This window comes from Sander vitreus, chromosome 3 (assembly GCF_031162955.1).
Source record: "Sander vitreus isolate 19-12246 chromosome 3, sanVit1, whole genome shotgun sequence".
Lineage (NCBI taxonomy): Eukaryota > Metazoa > Chordata > Actinopteri > Perciformes > Percidae > Sander > Sander vitreus.
This window is the reverse complement of record NC_135857.1, coordinates 14,293,837-14,321,831: the sequence shown is the minus strand read 5'-3', so window position 1 is coordinate 14,321,831 and position 27,995 is coordinate 14,293,837. Positions and strand designations below refer to the sequence as shown.

General features: G+C 43.1%; 2 protein-coding genes across 2 annotated transcripts in view; one reads left to right on the top strand and one right to left on the bottom strand.

Moving 5' to 3' along the window:
* tmem160 (transmembrane protein 160) overlaps positions 1–4,383 on the top strand; it is a 4,448-nt gene extending 65 nt beyond the window's left edge. The window contains exons 1-4 of the mRNA XM_078246159.1: positions 1–157; positions 361–385; positions 2,416–2,508; positions 3,253–4,383. The exon at positions 1–157 is cut by the window's left edge and continues 65 nt beyond it. Coding sequence (XP_078102285.1) covers positions 1–157; positions 361–385; positions 2,416–2,508; positions 3,253–3,593 — 616 coding nt within the window. The 3' untranslated portion in view covers positions 3,594–4,383. The remainder of the gene's footprint in view (positions 158–360; positions 386–2,415; positions 2,509–3,252) is intronic.
* Positions 4,384–9,984: 5,601 nt separating this feature from the next.
* Positions 9,985–27,995, bottom strand: part of npas1 (neuronal PAS domain protein 1) — a 37,529-nt gene continuing 19,518 nt past the window's right edge. The window contains exons 4-13 of the mRNA XM_078243711.1: positions 26,042–26,109; positions 24,061–24,150; positions 15,262–15,436; positions 14,977–15,089; positions 14,340–14,536; positions 14,154–14,260; positions 13,780–13,927; positions 12,118–12,231; positions 11,549–12,022; positions 9,985–11,473 (exon numbers count right to left, since the gene is read on the bottom strand). Coding sequence (XP_078099837.1) covers positions 10,927–11,473; positions 11,549–12,022; positions 12,118–12,231; positions 13,780–13,927; positions 14,154–14,260; positions 14,340–14,536; positions 14,977–15,089; positions 15,262–15,436; positions 24,061–24,150; positions 26,042–26,109 — 2,033 coding nt within the window. The 3' untranslated portion in view covers positions 9,985–10,926. The remainder of the gene's footprint in view (positions 11,474–11,548; positions 12,023–12,117; positions 12,232–13,779; positions 13,928–14,153; positions 14,261–14,339; positions 14,537–14,976; positions 15,090–15,261; positions 15,437–24,060; positions 24,151–26,041; positions 26,110–27,995) is intronic.

Here is a 27,995-nt window from a genome sequence, read left to right as displayed (position 1 = left end):
CGTGAAGCTGGTCCGTCCTCCCTGCACCGGAGTCCCGCTGCGGAGGCTGCACGGCTCGTCCCGGTTGCGGCTCGGAGACAAGGGACCGTGGGTGAAGAGCAGGGGGCCGGAGCAGCAACAGTACCCGCTCACAGACCTCGACAAGGCGGACGCTTTGGTAGGGAAGTGTTCATTCAGATCATGGAGTGAGCTTTAAACTGACTGAATTGTCACAGCTGCTTTTGCTTTCGTTTCCTTACATGTTGAGAAACAGTTACTGTAAATCTACAATAGATAGACTAGCTACATTTTGTAAGTCAACTTACGACACTGATTACATTAGAAGTTGATGTTGCTAATAATATTCTTTATTTTTTGCAGATGCTGAGAAAGTCCCACGAGACAGGTAACCCGACTACAGTCATGCTGGAAATGTAACTTTTGTCTAGATTAAACCCTCAACCTCATACATCAGCGTTCATAGGCCTATCATTTAGCAGTTGCCTTAGGCCTACAGGTGTAGTACACGAGTAGCAAAGCGTCCCCACCCCGGGATGAAACATTATTATGTTGCCTTTCTGGACACATCCATCCAGCGATGGTATGTTTCACCTTTAACCGCTGGTGGAAATACCTGGTTGACATTATTATTATTTGGGTGCAGCTAGAGATGGAAAATTTCTTGAAGGTTTCAAGTAGGTTTCAATATAGATCTTTCTCAAAGCAGACATTAAGAACAGGTGTTACTAATAACATTAACGACAGCTCCATTCTATTTAGGTGTCCCAGTGAGAGGGGCAGTGAGCCAGCATGCACAATACCAGGCCCTGAAATCCAAGCAGCTAAATGGAATTCAGCTATCATTAATTTGATTATTTACACCTGGTGCTTTTCCTACTGTGTAAGGTCAACATGTCTTCCGTGAAAAAGGCCCATTGAGTTAGACTTGTATTATGTAACAACAATGACATAACGACAATAACAAAAAGGTCAGAGGGGGGAAGTTTTGTGAAAAATGAGAATGTATCGTCAAGTGGAGGGAATGATTGAGCTATTTCTTGATTGACAGGGTTTCAGTCTGTCACAGTGATGGGTCGTGACACTGTGGTTCAGATTGTAATTAGAACTTTATTTTAGCTCTGAGGAGGAGGCAGCAGAGCTGCACAATACATTTTATTTTAAATCGTCATGTCAACTGCGCAATAAACACATTGTCTTTTACATTTTTTTTATTAGTTGAAAGAAATATCAGTAGAAAACTGCACATTAAAATGTAACTGTCATTCTTTTTTTAGTGGTAACTTTTATATTCAATTAAATAAAAGAATTTTGGAAATTAATTCCTTTCATTTGTTTTAAATTCAACAAGCAATTTATTGTATTTTAGCAGAATACCTAAAGTAGCAGAACTGAGAACACTTTAATAATCTATTTATTGCAAGTAATATCGTTATCGTGATATTTAATAATGTTATCGCATATTTTCCTCATATCGTGCAGCCCTAGCAGGCAGCACAGGCAAGAGGAAGAACATACTATTACTTCAGTTGGAGATATATATATGTGTGTGTGTGTGTGTGTACAGGGAGTATGTCAGGGAGTACAGGGACAGGGAGTGTACAGGGAGTATGTCAGGGGACTCAGAACACAGCCCTGGGGTGCTCCGGTGTTAAGGATGAGGGCGGAAGAGGTGTATCCGCCCACCCTCACTGTCTGTGGTCGGTCTGTCAGGAAGTCAAGGATCCTTTCAAAAGGATCCTTTCTTTTTCAGGTGAGATAGGGTGGTGTGGAGGATGTGTGCTAGCTATGGCATCTACCGTTGATCGGTTGAGACGGTAGGCAGACTGTAATGGGTCCACTGTGCTGGGTAGTGAAGAGCAGTTGTAATCCTTGACCAGTCTTTCAAAGCATTTTATCCCTACATAGGTGAGTGCTACTGGGTGATAGTCATTCAGGCAGTCTGGTCTTATTTTCTTGGGCACAGGAATGATGGTGGACTTGTTGAAGCACGTGGGTATGGGAAACTGAGCCAGTGACAGGCTGAATATCATTGTGAACACCAGCGCTAGTTGGGTCAGCACACAGTTTGAGGACCCGCCCACTGATGCCGTCAGGTCCTGCTGCTTTCTTGGTGTTCACATTCTTGATAGTTCTCCTGACGTCTTGCTCAGAAGACCAAGATGGGTGTGAGAGGTGCACCCACCCATCCATTAGGGACAGCATCTGATCTAGGTATGCTTATTGTATCACATTTTGTTTTACAAGTCTTACAATAGTCCAACTTAATAGAACGTTGTGAAAAACATGGGAGTAATGAAAACAAAGGCAGTCATTCTATCATCGTTTGCATGTAAACTGATTCTGGCTCTGCTGCACAGATCTCTGGTCGGGCTGTAATGTGTCCACTGTTTATTCCTGGCTTTGACTGTTTTGCAGGATTCCTCTCGTGGTTCAGAAACGGTCTGCTAGCGACTGGGATCGGAGTCATCGCATTTGTCCAGAGCGAAGTGGGACGAGAAGCAGGATATGGTACAGGCCCCAACACTGTGTTTTATGTACAGCGGAGCTGCCAGTCAGCACACTTGTAGCCAAAGCTCTATGGTAGTGCAATAACAAACAGTAGCAGCTTGTGATTCAAGCTTAGTAACAAAGGGATGCTGTAGTGGTGAATTCTTTAAAACTAGTGGATTCAAGAAAAAGAAAAAGACTTGAAAATGAATGAGTGTCCATGAAATAACTAGAATTTTTTATTTAACTACAGAATATGTATCAAACATTGTTTGCCCTAAAGATCAATTTCTAAAAGAACCTTGCAATAGATTTTATTTTTGGATTCAGCAAATGAATAGTTAATGACTAAAATCATTATGAGTTAATAAGGAGCCTTGATATCTAGTTGTAACCAATGTGATGATTACCTGAAACGCCAGTTTTGAGTGTTACATTTATTAAACAAAAGACCTTTATTAAATAGTCTGATGCACATCAATGTGTGAAAAACCATTAAAACTAAAAAAGGTTAACATTTATGTTAGATTAAAGGGTTAATTACATGTATTACCACTCTGAAAGATAAATCTTGGGCAAAGCAGTAGAAATAAGGGTTTATATATATATATATATATATATATATATATACACACACATACACATACACAATTTAAAATAATTTTTTAGCCAAGGACATATTCTATTTTATGTTAAAAGATTTAATTACAGTGAGAACATGTTTGGATCTCTACAATAATACCATGTCAATCTGTTTTTCCTCAGCCTTCTTTATCCTGGGAGGTGTGTGTGTGTCGTTTGGCGGTGCCTCGTACATTGGCAGCCTTTTTACCTTGCGGAGGATGATGCTGCTGTCTGTGCCAGCGCTGCTGCTCCAGAGCGCCGCGGTGTGCAGCGTCGCCCTCTTCTGGCTCTGTGCGGTATCTCTCTACATTGGCCGCCTGGAGGTGGAGATCATCCACGAGGGGGAGGAGGGGGAGGAGGGAGAGGATGAGGATGAGTGCCGGGAGTGCCGTGAGAGGCGTGAACACCGGGGTTACCGTGGCTCCCACAACAGCAGACATCACGACAGTGAGGACAGTGATGGCAAGGGGCCGAACAAGTAGACATCTAGTAAGACATCTTGGATGGAAAGGACGTATGTGTGGCTTTGATTCAGGGCTTCCCCTTATTTGTATGTATGTATGCGTGTTTGTGTGTGCACACGCGTGCATGCAGCCTACATGTTCATGTGTAGGCTGTGAGTCTATAATGACACAGACTTATTGTTATGTTGATGTAAAAAATTATGGTTTTGCTGAAGACCTTTTGGAAAACTGGTCAGAAAATGCTGAATATTTGGTAGTTTGACTACATTCACTTTTGGTGAATAAATCAGCCTTTTTGTAAGATTTCTTAGATATATTCAAAGCTGCTTCACTTACATTTTCAAACTGTGTGAAAATGGTATTGACTTATCAGGCACACTGCAAAGACACACTGAGAACATATCTGTTAATATACGTTTAGTTATCACTGCACTGTCTGCAATCATTTTTAGACCATTTATCTTATCTTGTTCAACATAATAAACTGATTGACTTGAAGTTTTCTTAAAATCTTGAAATAAAACAAGCTGGTTGTGAAATGCTAGAAAGAATGGTCATAAACTGTGCGTGCTTCAGGTTTGTATTGTTTTTTTTTTTTATCAATGAGGGCTTACGATAATTTATTTTACAGGAGGTTTAATATATAAGGAGTTTAAATATATATATATAATGGTTGAAAGTTGATGAGTTTGAGTTTGTGTGCGCAAATTGGGTTCACTATTGTTTCTGTGTGCACCACTATCAGTGCACCGGAGTGTACATACAGTAATAAAGTGAGAAGAAATCTGTGCTGACAGTCAAAACTTCAGTGTGTGCTTTATTTGCTTTTACATTTATAGTAGATAGACCAGTGATTCCCAACCTAGGGGTCACCAGATAAGTCTGAGGGATCCTGAATAAATGTGTAAGTGAAATTAACACAAACGGACAAACATTTTTTGGGGCCATGTAGTATTACTGCATAGACGTGCTGGTTGGTTTCTTGATCTCTTATATAATGAAGCTGCCGTTTATAGTGTATTGTGTGCATTGTACACAATGGGGAGTTTGGAGAATTTTACCTTCATCTACACTTGATACTCTACAAATGCAAAACAAAAACAGCATTTTAGATTCTAATTTACTAATAAAATATAAGTATTCAGACCCTTAACTCTATACTTAGTTGAAGCACCTTTGGCAGGAATTAAAACTTTGAGTCTTCTTGCATATGACGTGAGAAGAATTGCACACCTGGATTTGGGTCTTCTCCGCAGATAATCTCAAGCTCTGTTGGATGAGGACCGTTAGTGGACCGCCATTTTCAGGTCTCTCAAGAGAAGCTTGATTGGGTTCCAGTCCGGGCTCTTGCTGAACCACTTAAGGACTCACAGAGTTGTCCCTAAGCCACTCCTGCATTGTCTTGGCTGTGTGCGTAGGGTCATTGTCCTGTTGGAAGACAAACCTTCGGCCCAGTCAAAGGTCCTGAATGCTTTTCATTAAGGATCTCTTTGTACTTTGCTCGGTTCAATTTTTCCTCAACCCTGACCAGTCCCCATGATGCTGCCACCACCATGCTTCATGCTGGGATGGTATTTCGCAGGTGATGAGCGGTGCCGGGTTTCCTCTCCAGACATGATGCTTAGAATTGAGGCCAAACTTGGATTCATCAGACTTGAGAATTTCTTAAGTTTCTCACAGTCTGAGAGTCCTTTAGGTGCTTTCATGTGTCTTTCACTGAGGAGAGTCTTCTGTTAAAAAGCCAAGATTGGCAGTGTTGCAGTGACGGTTGTCCTTCTGGAAGTTTTCTCCCGTCTTCACACAGGATCTTCGGAACTTAGCCAGAGTGACCATCAAGGTCTTGGTCACCTCTTTTACCAAGACCCTTCGCCCCTGAGTGCTGTTTGACTGGGCAGCCAGCTCTAGGAAGAGTCCTGGTTGTTTTAAACTTTCCCAGAATTATGGATGCCACTGTGCTCATACAGCAGAAATGTTTTGAGGCCTTCCTTTATGCCTCAACACAATCCTGTCTGACTCTGCAGGCAGTTCCTTCTACCTCATGGCTTTGTTTTCGCCCTGATATGCATTGTCAGCTGTGAGACCCTATGTAGACAGATGTGTGTGCCTTTCCTAATCATGTCCAATCAATTGAATTTGCCACAGGTGGACTCCAATCAAGGTGTAGAACCGTCTCAATGAGAAATGGGAGGCACCTGAGCTAAACTTTAACTGTCATAGCAAATGGTCTGAATACTTACAGCATTTCAATGTGACATTTCAGTTTTTGCAAAAACTCTATTTTCTTTGTCATCATGGCGGAAACAATTTTGGCATAAGGCTGCAACTTAACAAAATGTGAAAAAAGTGGAGGGGTCAGAATGCTGAATTCACTGTACATAATGAGCAGAAAGGTGGGGGTCAATAGGAGCCTCCTAGTTACTAGTTAATCTGGCATGGTCCCACCAACACACCCTTCTACACCAAAAGAAGGTCTCTCTTTTTTATCATTCAGATTCAGAACGCTCAATGGTGTTTTTTGCCTCCAACGGCGCCTTCCAGGCAGCTAACCCTAACCTTAACCCTAAACATAGCCATTGCCACGCTGCCTGGGAGGAGACGTTGGGGGCAAAAAACACCAAAGACCATTCAGAACAGTAAATTCCCTGAATAAGTACAGAGGACACAACCTCAGTGTCCTCAATATTAGTTGGGATATTTGAAAGTACTCATTCAGAGAACACACACTCCATAATTAAATACCTACACACACTCTCATCAAAAACAGAGACAAAATATAAAAACATCTCTTTCCTCGATCTTTAAAAATAAACAAATTTCAATGTGTAAGTGCTGCCAGAGTCCAGCAGGAGTCAAAATATGTACAAACTGTCCACACACACATGCTGTACATGCATCATTTTTATAATGAGCAAGCATGCATGAATATATGAACTGAGCTGAGCAGCATGTGGTGGTTGCTGTGTGTGTGTGTGTGTGTGTGTGTGTGTGTGTGTGTGTGTGTGTGTGTGTGTGTTTGTGTGTGTGGGAGTGTTGGTGATGGGGGGGCTTTGTCTGCGATAACTATCACTGACTGGGTTAGGGCAAAGGTCTGTGATATCTTGCGTCCATCGACAGTGCCGCTGTTGAGACTCACCTCAGAGTCACCCTCTCTTCCTTCCTCTCTTCTCCTTCACTCTCCTCTCCTCCCGCCTCTCCTTTGCTGATTCCCAGGGCGTTTCAGGGCAGTTGTGTTTCACATGCAGGGTGTGTCTAGATGGCTGCTGCAGTGTGACCAGCACCCCTATCGCCTCCCCTCAAGGCCCCTCTCCTCCCTCCTCTACTCTCTCCCTCAGATCTTCTTCTACCCTTTCGCCCTCGAGTCCTTTCTCTCTGGACTCCTCCTCACGTTCGCTTCTCCTCCCCTCCCTCCTCTCCTCTCAGCGTCTCTCCTCCGTGGCTGCATCTGACTGCACAGGTCTGTTTGGCATGCAGGAGGCTCCTGAGGCCTGGCGCGTCTAAAGGGCAGGGCACCCAGAGGCAGGAGACGCGCCCTCACTGACAAACACCATCCACCCCAGACCCCGAGCAGCTACTGAAACCACAACGCCAGCCACAGCTCCAAAGTCCAGGTCTAACCTCATTCATCTCTAAACCTCAGCTGCACATCTACACTCCCAGCGCTGAAACTAGGAGCCATAACCTCTGCTTATTTTGAGAGCAGATTGCTCATCTGCTCTCAGGTGTTAAATGCCACGCGTATGGATCAAAGCGTCTGCCTTGAGAACTGCATTAAGTATGGATTGGCCTTCTCCTGGCTGAGAGGAGAAAGAGGAGATTGTTGGGAAACATTGACAAAAAAAAATAGTAGCGGTAGCAGAGGAGGAATGGAGGAAAGAGAGAGTTGTGGAGGTGTAGTAAGCCCATGTCAGGTGAAAGCTGTCTGGGTGTCTCCCTCCATCCCTCACTCTATTATTCCTACCCATATTTTTACTCTTTCAAATGCATTTACATGTGCTAAGGTATTTCCCCCGGGAGCGCGACTCCAATTCAGGGGGTAAGATAAACCATCAAAGTTAGTGACAGAGAGGGCATATGGGTGACTCAATGACAGGCTGAGTAGAAAACAGTCAGGAGAGCTGCCATGACTTGCACACACACACACACACACACACACACACACACACACACACACACACACACATTGACACAAATAGTGCACTGTACAATAAGCACCTTTACTTTGCTATATAAAGACTGTACTCCACAGAAAAGAAGATATTAAGACGAAACCAGAGGTTATTGTGCAGCTCCATTCCCAGCACATCAGCGCACACACACACACTGACACACTTATACAGTACATACGGTTTTGCACGTACAATGGCATTTTCTCCCCAACAACTGCTCTTGTTTAGTATGCGCTTCCTTTGGTCTTGAGGAGGAATGATCCTCACTCTAATGAACTAGGGCCTGCCACTTGAATGTAAAACAGGATTTAACCCGTCTTCAATGTCAGAGCCCCTCCCTGGGGCTGCTTCAGACAACACACACACACACACTCGCAAATTCATGGAGATACACACACAGACACGCACAGACACACAAGCAAACCACCAGTGTACACACACACACACACACACACACACACACACACACACACACACGGTGATGCATGCCCGCATATAGTCGCTCATAAGTGAGACGCTCTCCATGTACTCGCTGTGCTTTTGTGTTCACTTCAGACTAATTTAAGTCTTTGTTAAATCCAAGACCCTCGAGCGACGCCCTGCTTCATGCCAGGGTCACTCTCACCAGCTCCACATTTTACTTTATTTTTTATTAAGGATCAATACCATTGTGTTTTATTGTGTGTTTTATTGCGTGTTGCAAGATCGCCCACCTGCTTTGTTGATGGCAGATAACGACCTGCAGTGGCACAATACATCTATTATATTTATTCTACCGCCGATTTGTATTTGTTATTTTGGCCGTGCGTTGTTTGAATTGATTTTAGTCTCACACGTATAGTGAAAGGCTGTACATAAATGTCTGATATATGCCTGAAATATTGATGGTTTGTGAAGGAGATTTAAGTAACTAATTTTAAGACAAATCAATCTACTGCATGCAAATGTAGTGAACAAACTTTTTTACCTTACAAAATGTTCCCCAAATTATCTATTTGAATCACATATGACACCTTAATTTACTGTGTAAAAAATGAATTGCATCATGCCATTTCAAATATATCTTAATTGTGGAGTTTATGTGCTATACAGAAGCAAGAAACAAACAACAAAGCCTTGAGTTGTGCTCCTCTACTGGAATATTTTATTGTTATGGTCATCTGTATCACTGTTTTTCTTTTTACATTTGTTCATTTTATTTGATGAGTGGGTGGAGTATTCACAAAGATGGGGGGATAACGTTAGATTCACAGTGATGGGCAAGGGGTTAGCTATTTAATACAAAAAAAAAAAACAGACACACTTGAACAAGCAAACGCATACGCACGCAATCATACACACGTTATACCATTAAACACCCGAGAATATGTGCGCTCACACATATTTGCATGTGACAGCTACGGTATGGGTGGGTAGTGCACGTCGGATCTGAACAATTAAAAAATGTTTTTTCTTCTTTTTTTTCTGTCAGACATCAGAACTTTAGAGATTTCCACATAAACTGAGCCCTCAGATCAGACAGTCCACCATAACATTGTACATACGGTGCCTGGCTTTGTGGATCATTTTGAAGACTTGGCTTTCAACAGATTTTACAAATCTGTGTATTTTGATCAGTTTGAAGGACTTTATTCCAAAGTGCTAGAGAAGTATCTGATGTTTATTTCTGAGTATTTATATCAATGTCAGTGTTATGGCTGTACTGATACCAACATTTTGTCAAAAAGGGTCACATTTTTGGAATGAACATTCTTAATTGTCTGGGTATCTTTTAGACAACTGCCAACTTGTTTGTGACTCATTTCAGTTTAAGCACTGATTTAAAAACGTATTTCTTTTTTTTGTGTATATAGCGTTTTGTATGTTTTGTTTTTTTCAGTCCTAAGAGTAATTCCAATCAATTGAGATGAACTGAAACCAAAATCAGCATAACTCTAAGGTTATTCTTTATTGGCCTCTCATGGTCTGTTTATTTATCTGCCTTTTTGAATGACTATTTATCCCCTCTACTACACTGTGTGAGTGAGTGCTAAGTGATGAAGTGCTTTGAGTTCACACCAGAACAAATTTCAGTAAGTGCTCAGAAAAAAACACAGAGGTTTAAATGATGACAAACACTTGTGTCCAGCACCATTTCCCCTCCTAAAAACATTTTCAGAAATATCTTCTTTTTTTTTTTTTAGAGAATAATAAAAAAAAAGGTGTTTGGATGATATTGTACCTCCAATAAAACGTTTGTTTGTCTAGACACAACTTTCACGCCATCCTCCCCCCCCCTTTTATCTGGTGACAAAAAAAATCATCAATAAAAAAAAAACAACAACAAGAATATGGCTTTCATACACAAACACAACCGCGGCATCATACAGAATATACTATAATTAATACTCAGTTAAACAAACAATCTTCTGATAACCAAACAACAGAAATAACATCCTGTCTGCATTGCATTTTCTTCCCTTATATATAATGGAATGTCTGGGACTACATTATTCATACTTTTGTCCCAACAGTGTGCTTTAAGTATGGCTGACTCATGAATACTTGGATTTCTTTTTATCATTTTAAATCTCAATACAAAAACACCAGAGGGCTTTCTCCGTCTATTTTGAACCCTATAATCAAATTCTCACCTGGATCTCAGTGTAAGAGATGATTTGTATAATACTGCAATAATAAAAATGTATATTCCAAAGTCGCTTTCATTCCTACGGACAAGTGTCCATCTCTTTCTACTGGCTTTAGGGTTAATTGGGTTAATTGGAGTGACAGTGAGGAGGATTTGAGCTGAGGGTCTTTATGGTTTTGTCTCTATATACAATATGGCTTCTCTGAGTGGAAGAGACAGAAATCAACACAGTCATCTAGAGGAAGACACAGAGCAGAGTTCATAATTGTTGAGACGAAAAGTCTTGAGGGACAACCAGTCAAAAGTTTCCATGTCCTGTTTTCTCTGAGAGTCACTGTCACTTGTCCACAATGGCCAGACACAATAATTCCCTATGGCAGCAACTTGTCACATATTTTAAATCGCAGTTATTCAACTCGTTGTCCAATTAGTAATGTCCTCAGAGGCTTAATGTCCTGCCACTTCTGTCTCTCCTGCCCTTTACAATGTCTCTCTTTCTGGTCTGTCTCTCTGCTCCGTCCTTCATTTTTATCTACTCCTCTCACCTCCTCCTGTCTCAGTCCTCCTCGGAGCCTGCAGCCCCCCTCAGTCCATTCATACAGAAGGGCAGGCCGGAGGAGAAAGGGCTGTCAGACGGGGAGAAACCACTGAAGGGTGGCAAGCCAGCCAACCGCTGTAGGTGGGGGAAGAAGGCTGGCGGGGGTCCCTTGTGGTGGTCCGAGCGTAGCTGCAGGCCATCGCTGTGTTCTAAGCCGTGGTGGTGGGAGGGGGGCAGCTCAGGTGGAGCGTAGCGGATAGTGCTGGGAGCGTAGAGGCTCTGAGGGCCCTGCGGGCCGAGGGCGAGGGGGTGGAAGAGGACCCGCCCCGCTGCGCCGCCTGCAGCCAGTCTCTGGAGGAGCTCAAAGTCAGGAGTGCTACCTGCACCGCCACTGCTCCGACTGACCACCCCCGACACAACCCTGTCCTCACGGGGCAGTGGGGAGGACACGGACATGGCGGGGGACAGAGCTGGGGACGGGGGAGTGAACAACCCTTTTGGGGGTGCCTCACTGCTGGAAGAAGAGTCGGGGATTGGGGTGGTGGGGCTGTCGCCGTTGAGGCTGCTGGAGGGTGTGTGTGCATGTGAGGGTTGGGGCTGCGTGGTGTGTGTGTGGGAGGTGGAGGTTTGTGTGTGTGACCCCCAGCGCCCCCCGGTGGTCAGGGCTTCGTGTTCAGTCTTGATGCTGGGGCTGCCAGCCAGGGGAGACGGGGTCACTACGCTCTTCAGTTGCTGGATTACAGCCCGGCCGTTGTGCACCCTGCTCCCCCTCTCCCCTCTAGTGGGGGTCTCTCCTCCCCTACTCTGTTTACCTCCTCCAGTGTCTTCCTGTTTCAATCTGTCACTGTCTCCCCCCTGGTCCCACTCTGTCTCTTCCTCCTCCTCCCCCTCGCTTTCGCTCGCCAGGTCAGAGGAGGCTGATACACTCTCCTCTGTGTGACGGAGCTCCTCCAGTCTGCGACGGGTTTCGGGAGGAGCACCCTCGGGGTCTGACCTCAGCAGGCGCTTCCTCCTGTCTTCTGATTGGATGGCAGCGGTGGTGAATTTCTCTCTGCCTTTAGTGTCGAGGTCACTCTTCCCCACTGAGCTCTTCAATGGCTGCGTGCCTGAGGAGGAAGGGAGATTTTTATGATAAAAAGAAGCACAGGCAGGTGTGTCTGTGTGTCAGCGGGCATCATGGGAAGTTACTAATGTGTGTGTTGCATCCTACCTCGGGCCTGCGGGGAGCTGTCGGTGGGGGACGAGCTAACTCGAAGTCGCTCTGCTCTCACATTCTCTGGTAGCTGCAGTATATCCAGGGGAGTGTCAGGCATCTCTGTTCGACTGCATGGATGATAGATGGATGAAAAAGGAGAGATGGAGGGGGAAAAAACGTGGACATATACACAAATGATCATGTACCACTTAAAGGCCATTTACAGCTTTATAAAAAAAAAAAACTCTAGTGCCGAGCTGATTTGAGTGAATACTTAGAGATGGAAACAACATATAATCAGCCTAATAACAACCTCCAATAGCCAAACTGCCTCAAACCTTTCTAACCTCTACCTAACACATCCACCCAGTTCTCCAACAACAGCCCTTATCACACATACACAAGCACCGACACGCGCAAACAGACAGATAGGCAGACCCCACACTTCAAGACACACACACACACACACACACACACACACACACACACACACACACACACACACATACACAGCCCCACTCAGCAGCCCACCTTACAGCCTACATACACAGTTAAGCTCAGACAAGGAGGAGGCTGTTGGAGAAGTTAATGAGCTCTTGTAATTACAGCACTAATTAACTAAAACACCATTCAGCCCCAAAATTCTGACATCCATTTGTTGTAATTATATAGCTTCAGTCCAATTAGCATTGAAATTCAGCCTACTCCTCTTGTTTTTGTCTGACTGCTCTGCCGTTGTGCTATGTACTGTGTTTGTGTGTGTACTATGTGTTCATGTAACGTCTGTGTATATTTGCATCAGTGTCTGGGTGAATATGTGTGTGTTTGTGTGTGTGTGTGTGTGTGTGTGTGTGTGTGTGTGTGTATACTATAGGGAAATGAGGGGAAAGCATATTTTGTCGAGGTTACTGCAGTTGTTTTGTCTGTGGAGTAAATAAATAAAGCCTTAAAGAAAAATAATACGACACTTAAAGGGTAATGTGAAACAAAGGTGCAGAGTCTTGAATGTCCCTTAATAAAAGCCTTCTTAAATCCAATTTAAAGTAATGTAACATTAAATAGTGAGTAAGTAATGCTGGATTGCTGTTTACAGACAGCTGAGCAGCATTACAGACTTTGCAAGAGTGATGACTTTTACTTTTTATTTTTTTTTTTATAAAACATTTTAAACTCTACAATTTTTTTTAATAAAAAAACTTACAAAAATCTATCATAACATTAAGCTTGTAAAACTGTAAAATTGAATTATCTCACTAACGCGCTAAGAACCTGCTTCATTTTAACTGGACAAACATCAATTAAATAAATTCATTCACTAGATCTGTTCTGTGATCTGATCTGTTAGGGCAGCAAAAAAATTCTATGAATCTAAATAGATCTAAAATCTATAAAATAAAATGACTCAAAATACCTACTTTTTTTGTCATCTTATAATTTATAATAATTGTTTGTTATCTTCAATATAAAAATGTAAAATAACTGCTAATGGGCTTTGCTTTGATTTCACTATTTAGAGATCTTCAGTTCATATTTTGGAGCAGGTGAAACTCTTCCAATAATCCTTTTGCATTTCATCATCTATCCCTTCAAATAATATCTGTACACAGTATGGTGCCTTCATACATAAACTCGGTTCATATCAGCAGTCTTGGAGCACAGGCTGTGGTTGTACTGACCTCAGGATGTAGTTAACCCAGATGACGTTGCGTTCATGTGGAGCTTTGTGGTTGATGGAGACGGTGGCACTGGACTGGATCCACAGGTAGCCTCCTCTCCTCTGGAGCCAACGGTAGTAACCAGTCACCACCTGACCTTTCCTCAGCACTAAGAGGAGACGGGCGGAAGATGGAAAGATAACAGAACACGGGAGAGGAGAAGGACAGAGAAGAAGACCGTTATTGCTCTGGCAGTTCATGATGATGGCAGCAGAGGGCGCCTATCGCAACAGGACAGAATGAAATTTCAACAGGCTCTTTCTGAAGTTCAGACACTGTGTAGAATAAAGGGGGGTGAATTCCATTTACTACATATTCATATGGATGAGACTCACAGTCCTCATGGCTCTGCCGGATATTTTCCAGGTCTTCTACATGGATGAAGTGGTAACAGGTGTGTCCCACCACCTCTGCTGGGGTCAGATCCATATACTCTGAGATCCTGTAAAGACAAAATATACTTATTTGTATGTATTCAATGTCCATACCGCTACATTTCAAAACACAGACAAAATCCATACCTGTTCTCACAATATGTGACCTGTAGGTCCATGTTCACACGGAAGACAAACATTTGGCTCTCCATGCGGACTTCATTAAGCGTGGAGGGCGGAAGGGTGTGTGCCAGTGCGACTAAACCCATCGGTCGACGCACTGAGCGCGCAGAGCCCGGCACGAGTGCAGGGCGGCAGCGGATTCGTCCCGTCACATGGATTACCTGACAAACAGAAGACATCAGTTATGTATTTCTTTCACAGAAGCACATTCTTTGCATTGCAAGACACTTGCACAACTCAGGATGTAGAAAATAACAGCAACAACACAGTGAATATAACATTAATAAATATATATATTTAACATAAACGCAATACAAAGTCAGATTCTAAACTAAAGACTGCAGCAGCACAGTTTTACAGCAGCGAATGCAGTAAACTGACTGTTGTGTGCAGCGGCCCAGTGTGATATAAGGTCACAGCCATAAAACACACTGAAAACGACCAACTTGACAGTGCTATGAAACAATGGCCGTGCAAAACAAAATGACAAGGCTCTCCTTGTTATTTTACCATCCCAAGAACAAGCAGGGTAATAGGAAAGTAAGCATAATACAAGGTATGTTTTCAAATTATGAGGTATTATTTCCTCAGACAGTTGTACCTTGTATCCAGACGACTTGACGTGCAGGCCTCTTTTGGTGAGCGTGGACTTCATGCGGATGAAGTAGCCACGGTCGGGAGGCTCATCAGCAGGAGAATGAGGACTAGATGGAGCTGTTGAGGATGAGAGAAGAAGAGATAAAAATATAAAACAAATATCCATCCTACAGAATTTGTCATGAATTCAATTATTTTTCTTTTTGTTGTTTTGATGATGCACATCGATTTTTTTTTTTTTTATACTTCTTTCAGTTTTCTCTCTATAAATTGACAGTATTAATAGTACCTGGTTCAGGGGTACCAGCCAGGGAGGAGGTGGATGCAGAGCTGGAAGCGCTCTCGGGGCCCGTGTGGCAGCCGGCCTCGGCCCTCAGATGTGGCCTGATTCCCAGCCGCTCAGCCATCTCGACGTGGTCTGCCGGGTGGATGTAGTCAAACACACTGCTGCCGGTCAGCTCCACCTGAAGAGAAACGCATACGCTGATCAAAAACAGCACAAATGCCTGCACATGAGCACCCACACACGAAAAAGCAATACACATTATGGCAGGAAAATGAAAGCACTGCTCTGGGTTACAACTCAACAAGAAGCGTGGAGGTTGTAAGACATTCTCACACACACACACACACACACACACACACACACACACACACACACACACACACACACACACACACACACACACACACACACACACACACTTAAGTTCAGTCTCAGAGGACCAAGTGACTACAGTATTACACAAATAAAACCAGGGGAGATAAAAATCAATTGTATTTGCTGATTAAAAACAGGTGAACTCCAAGTATCTCTAAAGGTCACATTACTATTCTTCTTATTCCCCGTGTCCCTCCCTGCTCCTTCATTCAGTTACAGTCTATCCCGGCAGGCATAAAGAGCAACGCAACAGCTCATACAGCTCTATATGATCCTATCATCATAATGCATCATAGTTGCATCTCTAATCATTTAAAGGTAATAATGGCGCTGCTCTTGCATGGCATCCATAAAAGCAGCACAATCGGAGCAGGTGTGATTCCATCTGAAGCTGTATAAATGAATGAGTGTGTGTGCGTGTGTCTGTGTGTGTGTGTGTGTGTGTGTGTGTGCGTGCGTGTGCGTGCGAGTGTGTGTATGTGTGAGTGTCAAAACAGAAAGGGGGGAGAAAGCCTATGCATGCTTACACACATTAATGTAGCTTCTATTACATATGTGAATGTACGTGTGTGTCTGTGCATGTGTGTGCCAATACCATTCCATCTGATAAAGCCGTGGCTGCAGCAGCCTCACACCCTTGTCTGTAGGACACAGCCATTTATTACCGGATTAGAGCCATTTACTGCAGGCTTTATGGGAGCTTCAGCAGGCCCTCAAGGACATCACAGCCGGGGGAGAGGAAGGAGCGGGAACAGGGAAGGCGGGAGCGGAGGAATGAGGTGGGGCAAAGATGGAGGAAACCCCACCGAGTGAGGCAGGATAAGCAAAGGGTTAGAGGTTCTTAGCCCCAGACATGTAGGGCTTAATCTCTTGAGGGATGTCCTGTATTTGCAACCAACATATAATTAAATACAGGATTTGATAGGCACCATATGGATCAATTTCCCTCCATAATGAAAAGATTTGCTACTATCAGACTTACCTAAAGATATGTGAAAATGGCTACCTACTGACATATGAACCTATTTAGATATCTATTTAGGCCAAAATGCAAATAAGATTATTTTTTTCTCCTTTATTTTAAAGAAACAGTAGAGATATAAACAAGAAACACAGGGAAAGAGAAGAGTACAAAAAAAGAGTTCCCTGCATAATGTATGCATCTACGCCACTGGACGCCCTGATATGAAGGCCTCATCAATTAAAATACTGAACACAGAGGGCATATGTCTTTACCAGTTTAAAGACCCAGTGAAGTTCTAATCCTATTTCCCTGTGTTCATTGTTCATCGCTTGTTATATGCTAAATATATGTTAAAATCATTTTAGTTTGAAATGTTTTTTATATTAAAATCTCTCTTTTCTCTTCCTGTAAAAATAATTTTGATGGCTTATCTTGAACTCTGGGGCGTTGATTTAAATTTATTTTGTAACTACACCCCGCCCACATATTCCGTTTTCACTTTTCTGAAGATAAAGATAAAGCAGGTCACGGTGAAACTTCTGTTTCACTGTGACCTGCATATGAACACAACATTGACATATCATCACCTTAACAGTTGCTTATTCAAACATCTAGCAATTACGGAGCAACATTATCATTCATTTGAAGTTGTGTTTCTGGCCAATTGCTGAATCTTAGTATAATATTTACTCCCCTTTTAGTTCTGTTTTTTGGTCTCTATCTAGTTGGACTCTCTAGCATCTAAATGCTCCACTTTGTTCACCAGTTAGTGACTAACTGTGTCTGTCTGCTGTTTGGTGCTAAGCATGACCCTATGAATGCGGTGAAGGTGAACCAAAACAGTAAAGTTGCGGGCGGACAGCAAAACTATGAACTGAAACTCACTATAAAACTCCGTAAAGTCGAGGGGAGCTACAGATTCAGGTGATGATTCTCTGCAGGTTAATCACTAAGAGCGACCCCTTCCACACTGTCATTTGACACAATGTTATTATAGAAATATGTATTATAGCTGCTTTAAGTCGTATGAAGCTGGTATTACAGTGTTTAACCATAGATAGCATCATCAATCAAATTGAGTGATTGTATGAAAAAGGAGGACAAAGTCAGAGCTGTAACTCTCTTTTAACAAAAAGTATTTGCAAAATTATTTTTCATTTCATAAAACATCTTTTAAATGTAATGGTCCGTAATGTTTAGGGCCCTTAAATAAATATCCTGTGTATTAAAGGGGATGCATGGAAAACTTCACAACACCCTGAATCTACAGGATAACTGTTTTTTGTATCCCTCTTCTCTTCATTATGCAGATATAACATCAGTAGTGTAATTACTAGGTGCTGGGTTTTTCTGCCACATTCCTTGTGATTCTGACATCAAAACTGACTCATTCATTAATGTTTAAAAACTAAGAGTTTCTAGGCATTAAGAGGCTGGGCATTTGACAAGTAAATGGAATGGGTCTGATTTGTAAAACTGTGGATGAACCTTGCTTTAGGTATTACTGATTCTATCTATCTATCTATCTATCTATCTATATATATATATATATATATATATATATATATTAGGGCTGTCAATCGTTTTAAAAATGTAATCTAATTAATTACATACTCTGTGATTAATTAATCGAAATGAATCGCATACATAATTAACGGTGCCTGAACCGATACTTTTTAAGAAAGTAAAAAAAGAAAAGGAAAAAAAAGGGTACTAAACAACAGTTGGTGGCATTAAAGAACGGCTTGTTTATTGCTAAGGTCATATGGTCAAAAGGAAATGATTTGTATAACAATAACAATAACTAATTTCAGTAGTAAATTGCTGTTGAACCATAAGATGGGAAAAGGACATTTACAATAACTTCAAATGCACCACGAGGCTGTAGTTTACCAGTTTCATTGAACGCACCGTCTGCAGATTGTTACATACCGGTGTTGAAGCCTCTACAGTAAAACACAGTCAAACTTTACACCGTTTAGTGTTAGCTGTCAGCATTTTAACCGTGTTTAATCCAGCTACTAGCTAGCGGTAGGCTAACGTTAGCTGCTGTCGAGTATAGTGTTAACTAGCTAGCGGTAGGCTAACGTTAGCTGCTGTCGAGTATAGTGTTAACTAGCGTCATGTGCAGCAGTGTTTGTGTTTCAGAGCATCAGAGAGAAGCGCAGACATATCAGTGGCACCAGATTTCGGTAGCCAGGGTTGGCAGGAAGAAGATTTTTACAAGTAAATGTTCCAATTAATGATCCAGGCAAAACATTCTCGTCTCCCGACTTCATTTTACAGTCCAATGGTGGCTAGAACGGCTCCGGGTCAAACGTCAATATGGAATGGATTAATCTGCGTTATTTTTTTTAACGCGTTATTTGTTCTCAGATTAATTAATCGAAATGAACGCGTTATTTTGACAGCCCTAATATATATATATATATATATCTGTCTATCTATCTATCTATCTGTCTGTCAATCAATGTGTTGTATGAATAGTGATTCCTATGCAAAGGGAATTCTTGTTGTTTTTTAAACAAGGACTAAATTCACCTCCGCTAACACTGGACCAGCCATCTGAAAGAGACACAATCCCCTGGCCCTGTGGTATTGGAAAGCAAGGTAGAGAGGCAAACAGGTCCTTAAGGGCTTTACCCGGCTTAAGACCTATCCGAGTAATATCACTCCATCACAGGCAAAAGGGAGGGATTGAAAAAATATCAGACAGAAACGAGAAGATGAGAAGGAGACGGAGCGATTGAGAGGATGAGTCAGGCTCAGACATAAAAACAGGTATGGAATGTGGCGCGAAGGAAAGACGTGAGGAGAGACTGAGATCATTCAAATCTCTCTGAGTGTGTGTGTGTTTGTGCGTATGCGGGCACACGGCGCGCCTGTTTTGTGTCTGTTTTTGTGTCTCCACACGTCATTGTGTGTCATTGTTTGTCATTGTTTGTGTGAGTAGGTGTCTGTCAGTGCACCTGCATGAATCTGTGTGTATAAGTGTGTGTGTGTGTGTGTGTGTGTGTGCACGTGCATGTATGTATGGCAGTGCGTTGGGGATGATGTGGGGAGGAGGAGGAGGGCAGCAAGCAGGGGAAGGAGAGACATGATATAAATAATAGCAGGGGGCTTTAATATGTATGAGGCATCCGGGCAGTGGTCCACAACACACTCTCAGCCCTCAGCCCTCACTGACTGATGGGAGAGGAGAGAGGGAGGGAGGGGGAGAGGGGGGAGGGGGAGCTGCATACTAACCATTCCCAGATCAATTCTCTCCTCCCTTAATCCACCATCCTTCCTCCCTTCTCTTTACCCCATTTATTCCTTTCCTTTCTCCTCCCATCCCCTTCTCCTACATCTCCGTCCTTTCCATCTCTCCTCCCTCCAATTCTTCATTTTCGCCAACCTTTGTCTCCTCTTCCTCTACTCCATCAATTCTTTTCTTTTGTCCTCTACTTACTTCTCACCCCCTCTCTCTCATCATCTGCTTCGTGGCATTCCCAGGTTTATCCCTGTGATTCTGGCCTGGAGACCCGGGGAGAAGAAAAATGATACCTGCCGGCACCAGGGGAGTGGGCGGCAGGCTGTGCCCTTGGTCAAGGTGCCTGACCTGGGCTAAGCCGGCTAAGCAACCCCCCTGTCGGGGGAGAAGCCCAGGGTGTAAGCCAGGGCACAGGGGTCAGACAGGGGGGGACAGGAGACGGCAGGGCAGGGGCGGTCCACAGGGGCGACATGCCCTTTAAAACAAACCACCAGTTACACTTTTTCACTCAGAACATCGTTTGTTTGTCTGTCCTTCCTCTCTCCCCTGTGTTCGCCTCCAAGTGTTTTTGTCCTCTCCCTCCCTCCAACCTTTCCTTTCTCTCTTTTTGTATCTTTCTTTCTCGTTATATATGTCCATAAACATGGGCGTCAGTTTGGTTTGAAATGTGCTGGGGACAGAGATGCATTTGGAAGTACATTTCCAGAAGTGATGGGTACAATGACGCACTATTTTTTTTTTCTCTTTCGCGCAGGTCATGTTTTGAAAGACGCTGTCCTGTAGCTTATTAATGAATAAAAACGTGGTTTAATGTACGTAAACAATGATCAATGATTACCAAATTTCCCTCTCATATTGCTCCTCATTACCACTGAAATCAAAAAATCTAACCCAAACTCCAATTATTATGGACGTTATCTGACATTAAGCGTTTCTGCTTCACATTTTCAGCAGGGCAGCAGAGCGGCTGTGGGCTGACTCCCCGCGGTTCTCATGAGCTTTTTAAGTCCTAACATGAAAAGGTTTAACGTGGTTTAATGTACCTAAACATCGATCAATCATCACCACATTTCTGGTTCGATTTTTTGACAGTTTTAAGTGGTTATGAGGAGCAATATGAGAGAGAAATTTGGTAATCATTGATCATTGTTTAGGTACAAGCTTTTTCCTCGCCCAATGAAGAAGACAACGCTAATGTAAGATAACTTCTATAATCGTTGGATTTCGGTTTAGTTTTTTTGACAGACTTAAGTGTTCATTACAAGATATGGCCATGAGAAATTTGGTGATCATTGTTTAGGTACATTAAACCACGTTAAGCTTTATCACTTTAATGTCCCGACAGGCAGTGTTGTGAACAGAGAGCGTGCAGCGTCTGTGTGTGTGTGTGTGTGTGTCCCCTGTGGGCATAGAGATTGTTGTGGATTTTTTGGCATCTGTCGCTCAAGAATTCTATGTGTTATGGACTTTTTTTTAAACTAAATTGAGCTTGAGGTTTTCAAAAAAAGTGGTGGGTACAAAATGACTCATGATGAAATCTGGTACGCGTCCCCACCGAAATCGACGCCTATGTCCATAAACACACTATATACTCCCTAACCCATCTCCTCAACACCAAACTCCATCTGCCCTTTCTGGATGTCTCTCTTTCTCATCATAAACCCCTTCGATCCCCGCCTGCTTTCATCTTTTCAGGAAGGTAAACGTGGCGTAGTATGTTCAAGGTTTTGAACGTAATCTTCGATCATAAATAATTTCATTAGAATGCTGATGGCTCAGGCCCTGTTTGAGTAGATGTGATGGGTTAGGCCATCTGCTCAGCTGATAAGAACAGCTCTGTTTTATTAGCATCTCCACCAAAGCCTCGGCTGTCTTGTTTACCTAGGCAATCCCAAGGCGAATTTCATTCCTACTGCACATTTAAACTCTATTTACACACTGAGACTCTCTCTCTCTCCTCTTTACCACTGTCTCTGATTCTCACCCCTATTCCACTCCTTTGTTTTCTTTCTTTCTCGTAATTGTCTGTCTGGTTTGCTATGTTTCTAACTGTCTCTCTGTATCTTCATTGTGTTATGTCGTCTTCCATTCTATTGTTTATTTTGCAAAGTGAAGACCCAAGAAACTCCATGGCAGGTGCAAACAAACAACTCTTATCCTGGTCTCTCCATTCAAACAGGATAGGTTTGTGTTTTTTTTCCCCCCAAGTCTGTCGTACATAATACAATACTCGCATGCCCATATGTACATTAAAAGAGTTACTATCGTCTCCATACTGGCTGTGAAGAGATCTCTTCCCCCTGTGACTCGTTCTAATAAGCAGCCGACACACGTTGCTGCTGAGCCCCTCCTCAAAATTGTAAGTGCACATAAGAGCTATGGCGGCTTTAAAGATACCACACAGAGATTGCAAGAACTGTAATTAGTCAGCTTGTGGAGATCGTGAATACGATATTAAAGAGTAACTCAACACCCTGTGAAAATCTTGTTTTTGCTGACCTCCTGGGTTTACTTTTCACCTTCCTGTAGTGATGTACAGGTGTACTCCAGGGTGTGTCTGTACACCGTGACATCACTGTTGGGTGTGGTTACAGATGCAACAGAGCACATCTCTGACCACACTCTAAGCTACTGTTTGAACAAACCCCACACTTATTTGGAAAAGAAAATGAACGCAAATGGTAAGATTATTATCAGTGATGCCGGGTGTATATAGAGATTAAACAGGTTTGAAACTTTGAACTGAAGAGGACAGCAAAACATTGCTTTTCACCCCGGTGTTAACTAGGACATCTCCGAAGCAAGCTTGCTCGCAGCGATTTCTGCTTTGCATCATCGTGAATAAAGGAACGTAAAAACTGTGATTTCACGTAGTAGTACTTGCAGTAGTCTCTTAGTCAGTAATGAGACAATGCAAACCTTCCCATTGTTGTGCTATATCATAGCATGCAAACACAGGTAACACAGTTACAGTTGGGAATACAATTAAAGAACAATATGGCCTGAACAATACATCCATCTGGTGTTGCAAGGGTGCCATCAATGGGTGAAATTCAACGCTGAACTATAAACCAAATCAAAAGGTTCTACATTCTTTATGCAAAAATGCACTTTAAAGTTCAGTCCTTGTAGTCACATTACGTCTGTGTGGTGTCCAGGAAACAAAAATACTGTACATGCAGCCAGCAGGAAGTATGCCTCTGCCATGACTCGGCAAGGAAGCACTTCCCGTATTATACTCATACATTACAGTCATTTCATACTAAAATGACAGTAACTTTATCAGATGTTCACTTGACTCTACTTTACAAAGCGTTTCTAAACAGAGCGAGGACTGTGGATTTTGTCCACTGTGGTCGTGTTCGGAGGTGGCCGTCTCGCAGCCAGTACAGACAGGGGGAAATGAAAACAATGACCAATTACTCTTTCAATGTACATATAGCATGTGAGTGTGGTACTAAGAGAGAGTAGAAAAAAATCCAAACTTATCCTTCAATGTTGCCAAGGGCACACACTCAATCACTGCACATTTCCACATTGAAAAAAACACTCAGATACTTCTGTTATTGTAGCACTAACTTTCTCTCTCTCTCATGCTGTACGGATTCTTCTTACTTCGAAACATCTCTCTCTTATCACACCTCTCCTCCTTTCCTCCCCCTCTCTCTCTCTCTCCGGCTGTCTCTATCTATCTTCCCATCCCCCTTGGTGTTTTTCCCCCTCCCTACAATCAATGTGGCTTTTAAGATGCCTATCGATTTGTTCCCCTAGACAGGCCCAGCGCGCTGGGGCGACACTTTGATTGCTGGGCCAGTAATTACTGTTATTATTTATGCATCTGGGCAAAATGGCAGGACTTAACATTCACAGTACAAGAGGCCACAGGCAATCAACAGAGGTGAGCACCTGGCGAGGGAGAGAGGGTGGTAGAGAGAGGTAGAGAGAGAGTAGCATTGCCCCCGTGAGAGCTGTACTCCAGAGATGAGTGCAAAGAGTGCAGTCAAAGATATTCTCACACACACACACACACACACACACACACACACACACACACACACACACACACACACACGGGAGGGGGTATGAAAGCATAAGCAGAAGATAGGCACATGTGTGCAAATGCGTTTGTATACAAAGGATTATTGTGTGTGTGTGTGTGTGTGTGTGTGTGTGTGTGTGTGTGTGTGTGTGTGTAATGAGGTCATCTTACCTGTGAGAGTCCCAGGTAGATAGAAACTGTCTCTGAGATGTAGAGAAAACGTCCCTCCTGACTGACCACGAACACAAAGCCATCCAGAGACTGTGCACACACACACACACACACACACACACACACACACACATAAAGGCAAACAGAAACAAGACAGACAAATTAGAGCAATTAGTGTGTATCGAACAAATTACAATGAGCTAGAGAACAAACAGCCCGTCAACCCTCGGCCTCTTCTCTCAATTCACAGGCACACACACAATCATACTCACACACTCACACACACACACACACACACACACACACACACACACACACACACACACACACACACACAGACGCATGAATGTGAACAGACATGAAACAACTCCCATAGATGCAAGCTGCAGCTACACACAACAGCTGTCAAGAAGGCCTACATAACTAAACACACAAAAAGCAGCAGAGACAAAAAATGCCACATGTGAGCGCACACACACACACACACACTACATAAACAAATAAAGCAAAGAGACATGTAAAACTGAGCTTATAGACCAGAGCTGTTTCAATCAACTGTAATAAACTCAGAACCAGACTTCATCCTGCATCTCTGGCCACACACACACACAGACACGTAAACACAGGACCAGACACAGGCACAGACACAGATAGAACTAGAGTCATTACAGCCTCCAGTGATTCTAATGAGAAGTGAAAGGTATACAGCCAGGCCATTAGAGAGGACTGCTTCAGAGAATAATATTAATCGTCATAACAAGCATCCAGGAGTGAGCAGCCACAGCCTCAACCTCACACACACATACACACACACAGACCAGGGCCACTTTGCTCTAGAAGAATGATTGCTATTTTGGCGGCCCAGTGCTTAAAGTGGCAGTGGTAATTTATGCAACTGACACATCCAGTATGCAAATGTGCGGCTGGGGTGTGGGGTGTCGTGTGTTGCGGCGAGGAGAAACCAGCCGCCTGAATGTCGGAGAACTAAAGTGCAATTATCAGGCTATTACGGCGCGAGGACGGCTGGGAGGAAAGAATCATACAGTTTTTCTGGAGCGTTAATTTGATTTCTATCAGCGTTGTTCCCTAAGCCTCCTTTCCTCTTTAAAATGCCAGAGGAGAGCAGACATATGTAATGTTTCTTTGTTTTACCACCACCTTCTCACTTCTAAATTCTCAGCCTAGATTCCCTTCGCTTTTTGTCTCTCTCTACCTGTTCCCACTCCTACCTGTTTCCTACTAAATGTATTTGTATAGCACCTCTCAACAACAAGACAATTCAAAAAGAGATTTGCATAGGACATCAGGCATTAGGATCCTTTTAAGTTGTTTTTTTTTGCCCTCTCTGCTCTGGTTGCTCTTCCAACCATCTCTACTCCTCCCTCAGAATCCTCTTCGTCTCAACTACAACCTGCAGTGTTACCTTCTTCAGACCTCCTCCGAGTCTTTGTCTCTATCAGCCCTGCAGTCCTTCTGCCCCTGAATCCCCCTCAGGCTACATTCATCTGTCAGTGCAAAGGGAGGCATTCTTTAGCAGCCAGTGATATCGTCCGAGCATCTGAGGTCTATGAGATGTGTGGGTGTCAATGTGTGCTGATGTGCGAGCATGCGATAGGAGATTGCTTGGAAATGTAAGTCTGAGAGACTGAGGTATGATACCGCGATCGCACACAAGCACGGACACACTGAGACAAATGTGCTTGTCTGTCAAGGAAAATACTGGATTAAACTGACCTTGTGATCCATTCTGAAAAACAAATTCTCCTACTTCTCAAGCTAAATAAACCATTTGAGAACCCACTGGACTATCTGAAATGGTCACAAAGCTGAAAACAGGAGACATGATTTTCATAGGACATTGACGACGAGAAGATTTCACAAACCCACTAGAACATCTCAAATACAGAATGTAAACACATGTAGTTACAGGATATCAATCATTAAAGAAGAAGAAGGTGGGTGTGGGTGCTGTGGTCGTTACCTGCAGGAGGTGCGCCCCTAGGTGCTGCTCAAACATGTCAGTGGCCAGAGAATGAGATGATCGTCTTACTGCAGAGAGAAAGTAGACAAACACACATGAGACACTGACTAACGTCCACATTTACTTCATACTACATGTGCAAAAAGCTTTGAGAATGATTATAAGAAAGTGCCATTGTGATGGGACTGTTTATATTTTTAATTTGTCGCACTTGCCCCTCAGATACACTTTTATTTTGCAAGTACAGATTTGAGACAATATCTGCCGAACTACCACGTGGAGTGCTTCACTGTAGAGATAAGACATTTGGAATTAAATCAAAAATATCTAAATAGAATTTTGCTGTGCTGTAAAACAAAATGTATCAAGATTTTTTTTTTATGGTGTATTTTTAATTCTGTGGACATTTACAGAGACTTTTTGGGCTCAGGAAGGTGATATTTATAAACTTTCAGATTGGGTTAATAAAGCTATGAAATATTGGTAATTATACAAAATGATCCGTAAACATGATTTGTTCATCAGTGGGGGTTTGTAATAATGTTGCATCTCTGTGAAGTCTGTAAATCTGCACTGAAATGAAAAGCAAAACTTACAAACGAAGAATCGACCGAAACGGTTGCATGTCTGAAAAACTGAGCATAAGGAGGGCTTGTTATGTGACGCACACCACTCAACTGTTGCCAGACATGCAAACACACACACTCATGGTGTCTGCATCGCCACTCTTAATGCATCCCAAACACAAGCTATCAGAGCTGCTTCAGTGCCAAAGTGGTGCTGTTTACCAAGGCAATTACAATACAAATAGAGTTGGAGGTGGTTAGGTAGGGGAGGGGGGGTGAAGATAGGTATGAAAGGAGCAGAGAGGGTACGGCAGGGAAAATGAGAAAACACTAAGGAAGCCAAGAGTGATCCCTTTCTCCCAAGCAAACCAGGGCACGAGGGGCTGCAGTGACGTGGAAGATTAATTTAGCAATCGGCCGTATTTACTGATTTACGTCAAAAAGAGTAGGTGACGGTGTGTGTGTGTGTGCACCTGCGAGTGTGTGATTGCAAAAGTAGTGACCATACGTGAAAAGTAATCGCACTCCAACAGGGCTGCTTTAAAACACAATGTTCCTTATCCGGCAGAGACAAACTATGTATGTATACGCGAAATGTGAGCATATGAATGTGTGCGTGCGACTTTAGGGATCATCAGATATCTGTGTGTGTCGCTGCAAGGCTGAGGGAAATCAATACACGTTATGACAGGAAAATGAAAGCGCTGCTCTGGGTTACAACTGAACACAGAGGGAGGGTCGAAACACACACACACACACACACACACACACACACACACACACACACACACACACACACACACACACACACACACACACACAGCTGCCTGCTTGTGATGTGGGTTCAGTGAATAGAGGAGGGAGGCATTCCATTAGAGCTATAGACACATACACACTTTAGGAATACACACAGCAATGAATTCTCATGCACAGTATACACAGTGGTAACATGCCCTCCGATTAAACAACACAAATACCCACACACACACAGACACAGACACACACACACACACACACAAATACAGAGTTGTCGGACAAAGCCACAGTGGCATTGTGAGATTGGGGTCCCCCTGTGTGACAGTGTGTGAATATAAATAAGGCAAGTCCATTCAGGGCTATGAAAGGGGGTCTGGTGCTGGGACCCTTCAGCCTAGCCAGTCCATGCCTGGAGGGGGATGGGGAGCCCATCTCACTCTCTGCCTGCCTATCAGGCTCCCTTGTGGGGCTGCAATGGAGCTGCAGCGCTGGGGAGTCTAAAGGAAGCAACCCCCATCATGACCATATGAGAATCAAAAAGGATATACACACACAGTGTGATGTTAGTTTGTGCATGCCTCACAATTGAAAGGAAATGCATAGAGTGTGTGTGCATGCCTTGAGTTACATGT